This window comes from Oncorhynchus masou, chromosome 29, assembly GCF_036934945.1.
Source record: "Oncorhynchus masou masou isolate Uvic2021 chromosome 29, UVic_Omas_1.1, whole genome shotgun sequence".
NCBI classification, from domain to species: domain Eukaryota; kingdom Metazoa; phylum Chordata; class Actinopteri; order Salmoniformes; family Salmonidae; genus Oncorhynchus; species Oncorhynchus masou.
Window position 1 is genome coordinate 38,276,162 of NC_088240.1, and position 15,640 is coordinate 38,291,801.

Below are 15,640 nucleotides of genomic sequence, written 5' to 3' on the forward strand. Positions count from 1 at the left end.
ATCAGAATTGGGCAGTGTGTGTGTACTCTGTCATTGAGATTTGAATCAGACATTAGAAAAGGCAAGTTAATCTTTGTGCCACCTTGTGTTACCTGCTGTAGTCGCTTTTGTCTTTATTTCTCTCAGCCTGTGGCCCGAAACTGCCAACGGGCTGCATTGGCCATAGATAAACATCCTCTCTCAACTGTTAATTCTTCCATTAGTCTTAAGCTTTCCAATACAATGAATCTCTGTCAAAACAGGCTAATTATAAACGATATTAGTCATGTATTTCATTACATTGAACTCATTCTCTGTACCCCTTGTTTGCAGAGCTCCGATGTGAAAAGGGGGAGCTCTCCTGCATATTCGGTAGGTACTCCATTGTATTTGGAATACTAGGCTATGTTCCCCTTCATTTGTCAGCTGCTGGGCCGGTAGGCAGCAGTGGTCGGTCAGTTCACCTACGTTCAGGAACTCCCTTAGCAGGCTGTAGGTTAGGCATTTTGCAGCTGCTACAGTATATTCACAATGCTTTTGTTTTTCAAAACAGTCATTACATCCTCAACTTGACATTTCAAGGAATCAATGTAACTCTACTTGTATAACCTACCAGATGATGGTGGTTATTGGTTAAACTGAGTTTTTCTTGGACAGACTCCTGAAAAGAAACACTCTGAATCATCCAGGGGAAGAAAAAGGAAACCTGATATCCAATCAGAGAGCAGCCAAGGTAACGTCCCTTAAGCCGTTTCTGTTATGCTCCGGGTACAAATAGTCACTACTGTATGATGGCCATTTATAAATGATTGTCAATGGTAAATGTATTTTCTCTCTCACAGGGAAGTCTATCGTGCGAGGACCCAAAATTAGTGATTATTTTGATGTAAGTTACATGAGTTGGGAGCATGCTAAATGTTTTTTTAAGTGAAAGTTCTACTCTTAATGTCCCTGTGTGCTGGAGCACCACGTTTGGTGTTCATCTGAGAGGTGTTCTGTTTTGGCGAATATCAATGAAGTTCCATTTCACTCAGAGGCAGTAAACCGAACCAAACATAAAGGAGGCTTTCTGTGCCTCTGTTTTTGCCAAGTGGCAGGCAATGATGGCACTCACACTGGTGGCCTCTCTCTTTCTCCAGTTCCAAGGAGGGAATGGGTCCAGTCCTGTGAGAGGTCTCCCCCCAGTGATCCGCTCACCCCAGAACTCACATTCCCACACCGCGCAGGTTTCCAGTGTAAGTTACCCCCATATCCAGCAAGTGTCCAGGCCAGAACAGCCCAGAGCCAGGCCGGCCTATTTTAAAACAGTCAATGTTTATAAGTAATATTGATGGTATAATTAGATCAATATGCAAACAATTGTTGTCCCTTGTGTTTCAGATTAGGCAAAACAGCTCATCTCCTACGAGTCTGTCTTTTGGGGACCATGTGATGCATCCTAAGCAGCTAGCAGTCAAATGTGTGCAGGTGAGGATGACAACCATTAGTATGTGCGTTCAGCACTTTTTGAATAACTGACATTGTGTTGGTGCATTTTAAGAATTTGTTCTATTTGTTTTCTTTGCAGACTGACCTGACGGGGCTCAAGTTGGCTGCCCTTGAAAGTAACAAGAACCTGGACCTTGAGAAAAAAGAAGGCAGAATAGATGATTTGCTTAGGGTAAGAAAAGCTGTCTAGTGAGCACAAAGAACCTCAGCATAAATACAATGAGGGACTTAACCTGTCGAGGACTGCGAAACCCTGTTCATCATCATTTACATAATTTATGTCCAAATAGCTTCTTTTGTTAGGGCGTTTGGTAAACAAATCCAAACGCACGTTCAAGTCCAGCCGAACGTCAGACGAAAAGTTCAAAAAGTTATATTACAGGTCGTAGAAACTTGTCAAACTAAGTATAGAATCAATCTTTAGGATGTTTTTATCATAAATGTTCAATAATGTTTTAACCGGACTTCCCACTTCCTGTTTGGATTTTTCTCAGGTTTTTGCCTGCCATATGAGTTCTGTTATACTCACAGACATCATTCAAACAGTTTTAGAAACTTCAGTGTTTTCTATCTAATAATAATATGCATATATTAGCGTCTGGGACTGAGTAGGAGGCAGTTTACTCTGTGCATGCTTTTCATCCAAAAGTGAAAATGCTGCCCCCTATTCCAAAGAAGTTAAGAACTTTAAGTGTCAGTGATATATTACTCTGGCACAACTGAACACAGATCAATTACAACACAGTTCAGTGTGCTGCCAGTGGACTCAAAAGTACATACAAAAATGCATGTTATCCATGCTAGACTGACTGTTTTAATTCTGTTTAGGGGTACTGGGTGTTAGAATTGTAATGATTTAACCTAATGTGTGTTTCTCCATAGGCAAACTGTGATCTCAGGAGACAGATAGATGAACAACAGAAATTACTTGAAAAGTACAAAGAACGCTTAAATAAATGCATCACCATGAGCAAGAAGTTGCTCATAGAAAAGGTACTTTCATTTCAAAGTGGAATGTCTAAAGCCCGGCATGTCTGGCTTTTGACGTTGTGCCAAGTCTTTTGCATTTCCGTATGAGTAATCTGGTATTGTGTATCAGTCCGTGATGTCTGACATTGTGTATGTGTTGCTTAGAGCACCCAGGAAAAGCAGGCGTGCCGGGAGAAGAGTATGCAAGACAGACTACGGTTAGGCCATTTTACCACTGTACGACATGGAGCCTCCTTCACAGAGCAGTGGACAGATGGCTTTGCCTTCCAAAACCTAGTCAAGTGAGTACCTTAGATTCCAGGTCAACTTAACTTTCAACTATGATATGGTTGGCAAGCTACATGTATTTATCTTTCAACCAGGGATCAAAGACATCTGTAGAATTAGTATCCTTTTTATTCTAAAGCCTTAGCCAGGGTTAAGCGCAAGCGTAGCGGGAAATGGTAATGATTGCATATAACATCTTTATCTGCAGACAGCAAGAGTGGATAAACCAACAGAGGGAGGAAATCGAGAAGCAGAGAAAACTCCTAGCAAAGAGGAAACCCCCATCCTCCAGCAACTCCCAAGCACCAACCACAAGCTCTGAGCCAAAGCAACGCAAAACCAAGGCAGTGAACGGCGCGGAGAACGATCCCTTTCTCAAGCCCAGCCTACCTCAGCTGTGAGTGCCCTTGTCCTCCTTACTTGTGGCTAAGCCTAAACACACCAGACGCTAGATATCTATGAACATATATGCCTGATCCTGTTTCTCTCATTAGTCATTTATTTTGTTGGTTCATTCCGAAGGTTGACTCTAGCAGAGTACCATGAGCAGGAGGAGATTTACAAACTGCGACTCGGCCATCTCAAAAAGGTCAGTGTGTAGATGCCCAACCTGGCAGGGCCAGGCAACACGAGCTGACCTTTCATTGTTTCATATGTCACCATTGTTCATCAAGACAATGAAATGGGGATAAGACATCCTGATATAGAACCACTATTAGTTTGACTGCCTAGAGATTGTGGCTTTTTTTTTTTCCAAACCTTATAGTATATTGAATTATTAGCTTTCATAGGGATTAAGCATCAGACTGATTTCCCTAGACAGACTTTCTACCACGTCAACCGTTAGTTTTTAAAATGACTTGTCAGCCTCGGTGTAGAAGTGGGTTTTGATGCTCTCCCCTCTCCTTGTAGTCAGTCCTCTGATGTTCCTCTTTATGTCTGTTTGTGTGAATCATTACAGGAAGAAGCTGAAATCCAGGCGGAGTTGGAGCGCCTGGAGAGAGTGCGGAACCTTCACATTCGGGAACTTAAGAGAATAAATAATGAGGACAGTTCACAGTGAGTCTGATCACTGGAATGAATCTCTGTGACGTCAGGGCATATGCACAATGGCTCCTGCTGACAACATAGATTGTTCAGTGAGGCAGTAATGGCAATGTCGTGGTGTTTTTCACAGTACGTTACAAATCATTCTGGATGTCAGTTTTCTATTCTGCAACTTGAGGTAAAATGAGCCAGTTTTTTTTCCCACCGACTGGCATTTTAGTAAGAAGGTCCAACTTAATGTCTTTATAGGGATTATTAGTTTTTGTGTTGGTGGAAGTCCTACCCTTTGACTTCGTTCGTAATGAGTTGCTTACCCTTTTTTCTCTCCCGCTAAAGATTCAAAGACCATCCGACTTTGAACGATAGGTATCTACTCCTGCATCTTCTGGGAAGAGGAGGCTTTAGTGAAGTTTACAAGGTGAGTCTATCGGAGTTCATGTGTCATCAGTTGCATCTGCAAGTCTTTGTTTGAATAGCCCAGTCAGAACTTTTCTGTTTATTACAGGCGTTTGACTTGATTGAGCAACGGTATGCTGCTGTGAAAATTCACCAGCTCAACAAGAACTGGCGGGAGGAGAAAAAAGAGAACTATCACAAGTATGTTCAACATTAAATAATTGCCACTTTTGCCAGGTTCTGTTCATCAACACTGTAAAAAGTAACTTTTTAAAAAGCATTGCTCTGCTTTAGATAGTTTTAGAAAAGCAGAGTCAGTTTTATCAATTACTGTAACAATGGCACAGTTGTATTTGTAATTCGCTGGCTTTAAGCCTTTGGTTGTTCTAGTCCGCTTAGTGTCTGGGTTAGCCAATCAGTCATACCTCCACCTCTCTGCGCTCCTAATGTCTTGAGTCATTCCTTTGGTTGCCCATGGTAACACTGCTTACCTTGTTGCAGACACGCCTGCCGAGAGTACAGAATACACAAGCAGCTGGACCACCCCAGAATCGTCAAGCTGTATGACTACTTCTCACTGGACACAGACACGTAAGTGACCCTTCCTCATTATACTGACGATATGTTCTCGTGACATCCTCTCATCACTGCCTTTTACATATTGTTCCTTTATGTTGCCCTCACAGGTTTTGCACAGTTTTGGAGTACTGTGAAGGAAATGACCTGGACTTCTACTTGAAGCAGCACAAGCTAATGTCAGAAAAGGAGGCCCGCTCCATCGTCATGCAGATTGTGAATGCTCTCCGATACCTGAACGAAATCAAGCCCCCCATCATCCACTATGACCTCAAGCCAGGTGAACACACACTGCAGGGATATTATGGTTACCTTTCCATCTGTAAAGAGATCCCTGTGTTCTCTGAGGCTATGTGCTCACTTGTTCTTTTCCAATTTCAAGGTAACATCCTGCTTGTTGATGGCACAGCTTGTGGGGAAATCAAAATCACAGACTTCGGTTTGTCCAAAATCATGGATGACGACAGCTACGGTGCAGATGGCATGGACTTGACCTCACAAGGAGCAGGGACCTACTGGTAGCAAACTGCCACCATATATGGATAAATATGCAGTGTGCCTTCAAAGTATTCACACCCCTTGACTTATTCCACATTGTGCTTTGGTACAGCCTGAAATCAAAATGGATTAAGTCTTCTTTTTTTCTTTTTTCTCACCCATCTGCACATGATACCCCATAATGATGAAGGTAAAACAAAGGGATTTATTTTGCACATTTAAATACAGAAATGTTATTTGCATAAGTATTCACACCCCTTTGCTTTGATGGTCCAATTTGATCATCCTTGACATGTCATTCCAACTTGATTTAGAAAGCGACACCTCTATAAAACGTCCTGCAGCTGACAATGCATGTCAGAGCAGAAATTCTACCATGAAGCCCATGGAACTGTCAGTAGTTCTCTGAGATATATGCCTCATCACAATTGGGGAAGGGTAGAAAACCATTTCTAGAGGTTAGAAAGTTTGTTTTCACCACAGTGGTCACCATCATTTTGGAAAAGACAACAAATATGGAACTACCCAATCTCGGCCTAGAGCTGGCTGGCCAACCAAACTCAGAAACCGGACAAGGAGGACCTTTGTCGGGGAGGTGACCAAGAACCCAATGACCACTATGACAGAACTACAGAGTTCCTTGGCTGAGATGGGAGAACCTGAGGGACGACAGTCTCTACAGCACTTCACCATACTGGTCTTTATGGGATAGTGGCCAGACGGAAGCTACTCCTCCTGGGGGGAAAAAAGCACATGACCGCATGCCTGGGGTTTGCAAAATAGTATGTGAAAGACATGTTTTCACTTTGTCATTATGGGGTATTGTGTGTAGATGGGTCATTATTGGGTATTGTGTGTAGATGGGTGAGAGAGATATTTTGAATTCAGGCTGTAACACAACTTTGGAATAAGTCAAGGTGTACGAATACTTTCTGAAGGCTTTCTCAGGACCAGCACATGATTTTGATGCTATGATGACATATGGACAGATTTTTGTTTTGTGTTCTCTCAAAGGTACTTGCCTCCTGAGTGTTTTGTTGTTGGCAAAGAACCTCCAAAGATCTCCAACAAGGTGGACGTGTGGTCTGTTGGCATCATCTTTTTCCAGTGTTTATATGGAAGAAAAGTAAGTGTTAGAACTGGCTTTATCGACTTGTAAAATAAGTTTTGTAAAGATAAGTTAACTTGTCGCCTTATTTTTATCTTTCAGCCATTTGGTCACAATCAGTCTCAGCAGGATATCCTGCAGGAGAACACTATTCTTAAAGCAACCGAAGTTCAGTTTCCTGTCAAGCCTGTTGCCAGTAATGAAGCTAAGGTCTGTGGGAGAAGTTGTTCTGAATATTATCATCTGACTGCAATTGTCCCTCCTATTTAATATTTTGGGATTGTTTTATGATTTAGCAATTCCTGTATAAACATTGCTTTTGTTGAGACCTTTAGTGTTCATATAAGATAGATCGACATTTCAGCCCCTTTTGAGATGCATTTCGGTCCAGCCATAAGTCATGATCGCCATCATACTCAGCGTCTTGCTCCAATGTTTAATTTAATTGGTTCTGAGTGCTGTCCTTTGAATGATGTCTCCTTTATTCCCCAAGGCCTTTATAAGGCGCTGCTTGGCATACAGGAAGGAGGACCGGTTTGATGTTCACCAGCTGGGAAGGGATTCCTACCTGCTCCCTCACATGAGGAGGTCCAGCTCTTCAGGGAATCTGCAGCTGGGTGCTGGTGGCTCAGGACCTGCCTCCTCCAGCATCATCTCGTACTGAGGACCGGCTGTGCACTGACTGACTGACTGGCTGCACCACGCCTGCAGAGCCCTCACCTGGTCCTGTGTGGGAGAGGAGCTGCCTGCCAACCAGCGATGTATGGAAGGCATTTGGACCCTGTAGACTGAATGGTGTGGAATTTGGCCTTCGCCTGGACTGTTCTGGGGTTCAAATGGGTGTTTACTAAAGACTTATTAATGAATGGATGTTTAAAAGAACATGAGTAAATTACCTTGTGAAGGTTGAATAGAGCACTGCTACAGACAGTACCTTGAATAAATGTGACTAGACACTTGCTGGTGGAAGCCTTACAGGGCCTAAGGTATACCTGGCAGCCCGCCATTTAGAAGAATGAACATGGTCCTGCCGGGATGATTTACCTTCTAGGAGTGGACATTTGTGTTTTTTTTTTTTTGTAGGTATGCAATGTTTTCACCAATTCGGCTGTATGTTTTTTATTTTCAGAAAGTGTTGGGTTGTACAATTAGCCATGAGAATGTAATGTTTTAGCATATGTGGGATCTGTCATTTAGGCCCAGGCAGCATACTAATGTTGAATGCACAAAATAACCAAATGTCAATGTACAGAATCCTATGCAGGAAGATTTTAATGAATTTCTTCGAGAGTACATGTATATTTGCTGTACCGAAGACGATTTTCAGATTTCGAACTGCAGCTGTACCATTCTGTACAAATGTTTAAAGGCCCAGTGCAGTGATTTTATTTTTTTATTTTTTTTCCCCCTTTGTTTTGTATACACATTACCACACTGAGGTTGGAACAATACTGTGAAATTGTGATAATTATGATGATGCCCTTTTAGTGTAAGAGCTGTTTGACAAGACCACCTGAAATGTTTGCCTGTGTGGTGGGATGGAGTTTTGGCCTGCCTGCTGACATCTCCAGGCGGTAAATTAGTTTATAGATCAATAAGAAAGAGTTCCAAACCTCACTGCTAATAATAGCTCGTTTTCAATTTTCCCCTCCCCACTCAGACCACTACCAATTCTTTGCTTCAGAAATTACTATGTTTTGTTTATGACCACGTTTTCTATTAAAAATCACAGTAAGGTGATTTGTTACCCAGAAATGACTTGATATTGAGATAAAAATGGCTGCATTGGACCTTTTAACAATTTCTTATTTTTTTCCGATTTGTTTTAAATTTTTGCTGCTTTTGATGTTGCTCTTAATTTTTAGGGCTGTATGTTACACTCTGGGTACACAATGTACAGTTCTGTAAAAACAATAAATGATGATAAATAACAGGGAATTGCAGCATGCTATACAACGTATTTCTTTTGGAGACTACGATGGGAGGAGCTCTCCAGTGTTCTGTGACTTGTATATTTTGATGGATGGATGAAGTTGGGCCTTTTCTGTCAGTGTAGTCCTGACAAGTTACAAAGCATTCCAGTCCCATCTTAAATTACATACAGTGCATTCTGAAACTATTCAGACCCCTTGACTTTTTACGTTACAGCCTTAATCTAAAATGGATTAATTCCCCCCCCCCCCTCCACATCGATCTACACAACCCATAATGACAAAGCAAGAACAGGTTTTTAGAAATGTTTGCAAATGTATTAAAAATAAACTCACATTTGCTTAAGTATTCAGACCCTTTACTCAGTACTTTGTTGAAGCACCTTTGGCAGCGATTACAGCCTCAAGTCTTTTATGATGCAACAAGCTTGGCACCTCTTTCGAGTTTCTCACATTCATGTCTGCAGATACTCTTAAGTTCTGTCAGGTTTGATGGGGAGCGTCGCTGCACAGCTATTTTCAGGTCTCTAGAGATGTTCAATCGGATTCAAGTCCAGGTTCTGGCTGGGCTGCTCAAGGACATTCAGAAGCAACTCCTGCATTGTCTTGGCTGTGTGCTTAGGGTTGTTGTTGCCCTGTTTAGAAGGCAAACCTTGACCCCAGCCTGAGGTCCTGAGTGCTCTGGAGCAGGTTTTCATCAAGGATCTCTGTATTTTGCTCTGTTCATCTTTCCCTCTCCTCACTTCTCCCAGTCCCTGCTGCTGAAAACATCCCCACAGCATGGTGCTGCCACCACCATACTTCACCGTAGGGATGGTGCCAAGTTTCTTCCAATGAATGCCAAAGAGTTCTATCTTTCATCCAACCAGAGAATCTTGTTTCTCATGGTCTGAGTCCTTTTAGGTGCCTTTTGGAAAACTCCAATGGGGCTGTCATGTACCTTTTTACTGAGGATCGGCTTCAGTCTGGCCATTACCATAAAGGGCTGATAGGTGGAGTACTGCAAAGATGGATGTCCTTCTGGAAGGTTCTCCCACCACAAAGGAGCTCCGTCAGTGACCTTCAATTGCTCAGTTTAGCTGGGCGGCCAGCTCTAGGAAGAGTTTGTGGTTCCAAACGTCTTCCATTTAGGAATGGAGGCCACTGTGTTCTTGGGGACCTTTAATGCGGCAGAAATGTTTTGGTGCAGATCTGTGCCTTGACACAATCCTGTCTGAGTTCTACAGACAATTCCTTTGACCTCATGGCTTGGTTTTTGCTCTGACTTGCACTGTCCAACTGTGGGACTTTACCTAGACAGATGTTTCTTTCCAAATCATGTCCAATCAGTTGAATTTACCACAAGTGGACTCAATTCAAGTTGTAGAAACCTTGGATTATCAATGGAAAAAGGATGCACCTGAGCTCAATTGAGTCTCATCGCAAAGGGTCTGAATACTTATGTAAATAAGGTATCTCTTAAATTTATTTGCAAAAAATGTTTTCACGTTGCCATTATGGGGTATTGTGTGTAGGAAAAGTCAAAGGGTCTGAATATTTTCCAAATGCACTAGTCTGGCTACCTTTTTTCAATTGCGGCAAAGGAAAATAGCTATACTCCCAAACCTGTGCTTGTAAAGATTAACTTGTGAGGATTCTGCTGGAATTGTAGACGTAGCCCAGCGTGAACACCTCAATGTACATTTGGCTCCCTGACAATATTGGGGATCATTGAAAAGGGAAGATAGGTGTTCCTTGTCGTTGGATTCAGACAGGACCGATGTGCCAGAAGAGCCTGCTGACCAGACAGTGACCCAGTCTGATTATTTGCGTGTATGATTGAGTTTCTTTCACTGCCCAGTGGAGTAGGCATGCTTTAGATCTAATGCCATCAGTAACGGGATGGAACTGAAGGGCAAAGTTAACATAAGCAGCAGCATTCTTGATCAGCTGTTGCACCAATATATTCTTTTCCACTGACCATCTAAAAACTTATAGCAAATGTTGAAAGGCTCAATACAATTAACATGCAGCAGGCCAACAAAGAGTGAATCATACCAAATTACAACACTGAATGGAAATTATTTGAAGCTACTTGGTTTATACAAAAAAAAAAAAATCCGACAGTAAATGTGAAGTTTAAGGCATAACCTTTTTTTGTAGCCAAGATTCACCAACTTGGTAATAGTGAGTGCAAAATGAATCAATCCCATTGCAAAGGAATCTGCTTAAGGTACATTGTGGGAAAATCTCAACTGCATCCTTCTCAAAACCCACTGAAGAAGGTCAGCGGGGCAGGACCTCTGGCGTACTCATGATGGGTTGAGAGAAGACGGGATGAGTATGCAATAGATTCTCCCATAGTCACATTTCAATGTGGTCCTACACTGACACCCTGTGGTTTTCAGCAGTAAAGTACCTTCATTTTTACACCAACCAAAGAACTACACATGGAAGTATGAGAAGTCAATGCTGCAGACAAGAAAAATAAATCAATTTATTCAAGAAAGGGATGTCTCAATTACACACTTTCATTCATATTATGTTTTAGTAATTTTTTTGTACAACAAAAATAAAAATACATCTGCATTACAACAGGCTAAAGCGGATCTCTCACAATAATTCTCACATTTCTGACCGCCCATCATTCTTCCGAAGACCCTTGCTGCTGTTGTTTCAGCCACCAAGGCGGCATCCCGATTCTCCACCCTTTTCCCAGAGTGTACACTCCCCATCATGGATTTAACAATAGTGGAAACTTCTCCAGCCAATGATTATGACAAGAAATGTGCAAATATACACACACTTCTGGGAAAGGGTGGATAATTGGGGATGCCGCCATAGATTCAGGAGTACAACAGAGCGTTTCCAGATTCTTTCCTTGTTGAGTTAAATGCAGTAGATCTTGTCGGTAAATTAATCTCTGCTAGGAGTCAAGTCACTGGTGCTTCTCTAGGTTCAGAGGAAGCCACTGGTGTAGGGAGGAGTGTTTCTGTCAATGTGTCACTGACCACTGGGGCTCTGGAGGAGGATGTTGCGTCCAGGATAAGGGTGTTTGCTCATTGGGAATTGCCGCTTGCGGAGCTAGGTGGGAGAGTGAACTCTGATGGAGTTACTCCTGGGACCAGAGGCAGCTGGGAGTTGAGCATGGATAGGTTTAGGGGAGGAAGAGGGGCCAATGGAGGGAAACCTGAGGAGACAGGTGGAAAGTTACAGCAATATTACTAACAGTAGTATACAAATATCCATAAACCTACATCTTAAAAACCATCAAAGTATCTTGAAAACATTGACATTACCTGCTGGTGGCATCCCTCCAATACCTGGTAATGACACAGTGCCCAAGTCTGGTAAAGTGATATTTAAATTTGCCAGTTCGTGAAGGGGAGGTAGGCCTCCGGGTAACGACATTAGACCTGTGCAGGACATATGAACAATGAAATACACCAAGCCACAAACATAATACATGCATCATATTGTTCCAAAACCAGAACCGTGTCCAACAATGACCTGGTAATGTGGTAGCAGGGATGACTGGAGGTATAGTGCTTAGCAGGTGGCTGACTTGGCTAGGCAACATTGGCACAGTAGGTACTCCTTGGACAAAGATAGAATCCATTATTAATAACATCTCTTACTTGGTGATATCAAGTCTGTAAGCAATATGCGTCTCAATGAAAAGTAGTGATACCTAGTATACCTGTTTGAAGAGCGCTCGGGACAGTGAGAGGAGCTGAGCTGACTGACAGGTCAAAGAGATTTTGTTCCAACCCAGTTGGAGCAGAAGGCACTGCAGATTGAGAACTGACAGCAGAGAGCTGAACCTGAGGAACAAATGAAAACTGGGATCAACACCCAGTGCTGTAAAATATTCTCATTGCACACAAATTCCTTCACGTGACTGGCAGATATTGGAAGTGAAAAGAAGTAGGTCATTTACAAAAATGTCTTACCTCTGTGAAGCCATCCTTAAGTGGGGAAACAGGTTCACTTGGAATATGTCCAGGGAAACTGATGTTCTTACCCTCTTCAAATGTATGTGTGGGTATCCTGTGCAGGTAGCCATAGCCAATCCCACAGCCTAGGCTGAAGAAGGGCACAGTGAGTATGTGTTCTATGGGGCAACCTATAGGAATTTCTGCTAAATGAATTAACAAAACGTCAATGCCATACCTGCCCTCTCCACCCCATTCAAAGTTTGGAATGATAACCACATCGCGACAGTTGTCCGTGTCAGTGTTATACACATACAACTTAAGCCCTTTCCCTTCATGCGTCTCAATGAGGGAGAAGAGATCCTCAGACTGTGGGGAAAAGTTCAGACAAAAACCATAGTCAAACACTACATCAACAGCTTAGTGTAGGGAAAACATAATTGAAATGACACTAAAGAAAGGCATCCCACACACCTCGTTCATGACAGTGTCTGCACCTATGACATAGTCAGTATGTGGTCTCAAACCAGCCATGGCTGCAGGGGAGTTTGGCTCCACTTCCTAGGGACAAGAAATAGAATACAGACCAAAATTATAAACACAGTGTGCCGTGAAAAAAGTATTTTCACTCTTTCTAATTCTCTACGTTTGCATATTTTTGATACTGCATGTTAGCAGATCTCCAGCCAAAACCTAATATCAGATAAAGGGAACCAGAGTACACAAATAACACAACAATGGCATACTTACTTACATTTATTTCATAAACACCCAATGCCTCTGTGAAAAAGTAATTGCACCCTTACACTCAAAAACTGGTTGTGCCACCTTAAACTGCAATGACTACAACCAAATGCTTCCTGTAGTTGTTGACCAGTCCCTCACATTGCTGTGGAGGAATTCTGGCCCACTTTCATGCAAAACTGCTTTAACTTAGTGACATTCGTGGGTTTTCAAGCATGAACGGATCATTTCAAGTTCTGCCATATCTCAATTGGGATTAGGCCTGGATTTTGACTAGGCCATTCCAAAACTTCAAATATGTTCTCCAAAAAGGTCTACTTTTGAATCATCTGTTCATAGAACATTCTTCCAAGAGTCTTGAACCATCCCGGTGCTTCCTTGTGCTTTTTTGCTAACTTTAGTCAACTTTTTGGACGACATGGGTCCAATTATACCTGCCGAAAACAAAAACACTGCATTCCACAATAAGAACCTTATACCAACAGTCATGCATGGTGGTGGTAGTGTGATGGTTTGGGGATGCTTTGCTGCCTCAGGACCTGGACGACTTGCCTTAATAGAAGGAACTATGAATTCTGCTCTGTATCAGAATTCTACAGGAGAATGTCAGGCAATCTGTCTGTGAGCTGAAGCGCAGCTGGGTCATCAGCAAGACAATGATCCAAAACACACACTCAAGTCTACATGAAAATGAATAAAAAGCAACAAATTTGAAATGGCCTAGTTAAAGTCCAGACCTAATCCCAATTGAGATGTTGTGGCAGAACTTAAAAATGAACATTTCATGCTTGAAAACCCTCAAATGTCACTGAGTTAAAGCAGTTCTGCATACAAGAGTGGGTCAAAATTCCTCCACAGCAATGTGAGAGACTGATTAACAACTACAGGAAGCATTTGGTTGTAGTCATTGTAGCTAAAGGTGGCACAACCAGTTACTGAGTGTAATGGGGCAATTACTTTTTCACACATGGGAATTGGGTGTCGCATAACTTTGTTAATTAAATCAGTAAAATAAGTATATTTTTTGTTATTTGTAAACACAGGTTCCCTTTATCTAATATTAGGTTTTGATTGAAGATCTGATAACATTCAGTATAAAAATGTTTGCAAAAAGAGAAATTATTAAGGCAAATACATTTTCACAGCACTGTATATCAGGTCACTGCAAGTCTTCACATCAACACATTTCCAGTTTTACATTTCATCATATGTGCAGCTCTAAAAGCCAAGGCAATTCACTCACCAGAACATGCCACACATTCTCATTGGCTCCTTCGAAGCTGCAGAATCGGATGCTGACACCCAGAAGCCCCTGACCTCCCCACATGTTGTTGGGTGTGACTGTTGCCTCCCTCAGCTCAATCGTCTTGCTGCTGTATATCAGCATCTTGATGGGTTTCTCCACATTCACCTTCAGCAAGTCTTTAAATGTGTCATCATCTTTGTTCTGACAAAAATGTACAGATGTTAAAGTGTATCATCACCTGTAAACAAAGTTAGTCCACCTATAGGTTGTCTTGTAACCCTGACTTTGAAAATAGTTGAGCTGCAATGGGATCTGACAGCTTCAGGATGTAGATAATTTGAGAAATGACAGTTTACCAATCTTGTGTAGATAATTTGAGAAATGACAGTTTACCAATCTTGTGTCACTGATGGAAATAATAAAGTCAAAGAATGGTTCCAATCCTGCACGATGCCCAGGGGAATTCTCTTGCACCTGCAAATTGAGACACGATTTTTGCGCATGACATATAACATGATATTCATATTGCCCTTAAAAAATTTAAAATCACCACACTTTTACAGCTAACACACAGGTGCAATGCCCTTTGCAAGTGTGTTCTGAACTGAAACGACATCCCACCCCCGTCATACACATTGACAGACCGGTTGCTCGAGTCAAGCGACGACCTGGCACTAGTTAACAGACTAATTAACTAGCTATCCAAATCAGCTTGCACAATTTCACTCGTCAGACATTGCTCTGTTTAATTGGTTAGACTACACCTTTTTTTCCCTGAACGACAAAACGTGGTGAATTACTCACATGGAGCACATAAAATATACACTGACATTCTACAACAACCTGATGACAGCAACAACATTATCGTTATTCACACTCATGACAAGCATTTATGTGTTACTTTCCCATCATCATCTAGCCCAGTTCCAGCTCGTGGTTTAGCATGCTACTAAAGATCCATACCCTGAGGACGTGATAACCTTCGGATCCTCCTCCAGGTATTTCGATGCTCTGTGCACCCCCCATGTCTCATCAAACCCTGGATATTATTCTGGTGAATAAATCAGTGTAGCTGGTTAGACACAGTAGCTAACACTTTCCCCCGGTTCCGGGATGATGCTAAAATCAAGATTTTTGCCTACATAGAAACACTTCCGGTACATTGTAAGAGAGAGTTTATGGCATCATCTAAAATACAAAAAAATACTAAAAACTTGCATCTTTCCTCTACCATTTATGTTCAGTGTGTTTTTTTATATATATTTTTTTTACTTGACTTCCCAAACCCCAGCCTGGTCTTGGTCTGTTTCGCAACCGTTCCCGGAAGTCTCGCGATATTGTGCCTCGGTGTTTAGAATCTGTGCTATGCATTTATGCAATTTTATATGCTCTTATTTTAAGGTTACTTAAGGTCACTTTTAAAAACAAAACGGTCAATATTAAGGGTAATAGAATG

At 41.9% G+C, this 15,640-nt stretch overlaps 2 protein-coding genes across 4 annotated transcripts in view; one reads left to right on the plus strand and one right to left on the minus strand.

Annotated features, from left to right (window-relative positions):
• The window catches only part of tlk1a (tousled-like kinase 1a), a 30,970-nt gene extending 22,683 nt beyond the window's left edge, over positions 1-8,287 (plus strand). For all 3 annotated transcript variants that reach the window (XM_064944784.1, XM_064944785.1, XM_064944786.1), the window contains 19 exons: positions 313-351; positions 637-712; positions 822-865; positions 1,119-1,214; positions 1,360-1,446; positions 1,547-1,639; positions 2,350-2,460; positions 2,602-2,738; positions 2,933-3,121; positions 3,247-3,313; positions 3,686-3,783; positions 4,108-4,189; positions 4,277-4,368; positions 4,669-4,758; positions 4,854-5,023; positions 5,126-5,261; positions 6,256-6,367; positions 6,452-6,559; positions 6,843-8,287. In XM_064944784.1, the coding sequence (XP_064800856.1) occupies positions 313-351; positions 637-712; positions 822-865; positions 1,119-1,214; positions 1,360-1,446; positions 1,547-1,639; positions 2,350-2,460; positions 2,602-2,738; positions 2,933-3,121; positions 3,247-3,313; positions 3,686-3,783; positions 4,108-4,189; positions 4,277-4,368; positions 4,669-4,758; positions 4,854-5,023; positions 5,126-5,261; positions 6,256-6,367; positions 6,452-6,559; positions 6,843-7,013 (1,998 nt within the window). In that variant the 3' untranslated portion in view covers positions 7,014-8,287. The remainder of the gene's footprint in view (positions 1-312; positions 352-636; positions 713-821; positions 866-1,118; positions 1,215-1,359; positions 1,447-1,546; positions 1,640-2,349; positions 2,461-2,601; positions 2,739-2,932; positions 3,122-3,246; positions 3,314-3,685; positions 3,784-4,107; positions 4,190-4,276; positions 4,369-4,668; positions 4,759-4,853; positions 5,024-5,125; positions 5,262-6,255; positions 6,368-6,451; positions 6,560-6,842) is intronic.
• A 2,445-nt stretch (positions 8,288-10,732) lies between these two features.
• LOC135519551 (Golgi reassembly-stacking protein 2-like) lies at positions 10,733-15,401 on the minus strand. The gene is made up of 10 exons (XM_064944787.1): positions 15,148-15,401; positions 14,578-14,658; positions 14,182-14,385; positions 12,669-12,755; positions 12,433-12,563; positions 12,213-12,345; positions 11,960-12,083; positions 11,770-11,856; positions 11,559-11,675; positions 10,733-11,449 (listed from the first exon to the last, which is right to left on the minus strand). Exons 1-10 carry the CDS (start codon positions 15,208-15,210, stop codon positions 11,319-11,321), a joined length of 1,158 nt encoding a protein of 385 aa, XP_064800859.1. The 5' UTR covers positions 15,211-15,401; the 3' UTR covers positions 10,733-11,318.
• Positions 15,402-15,640: the final 239 nt, after the last annotated feature.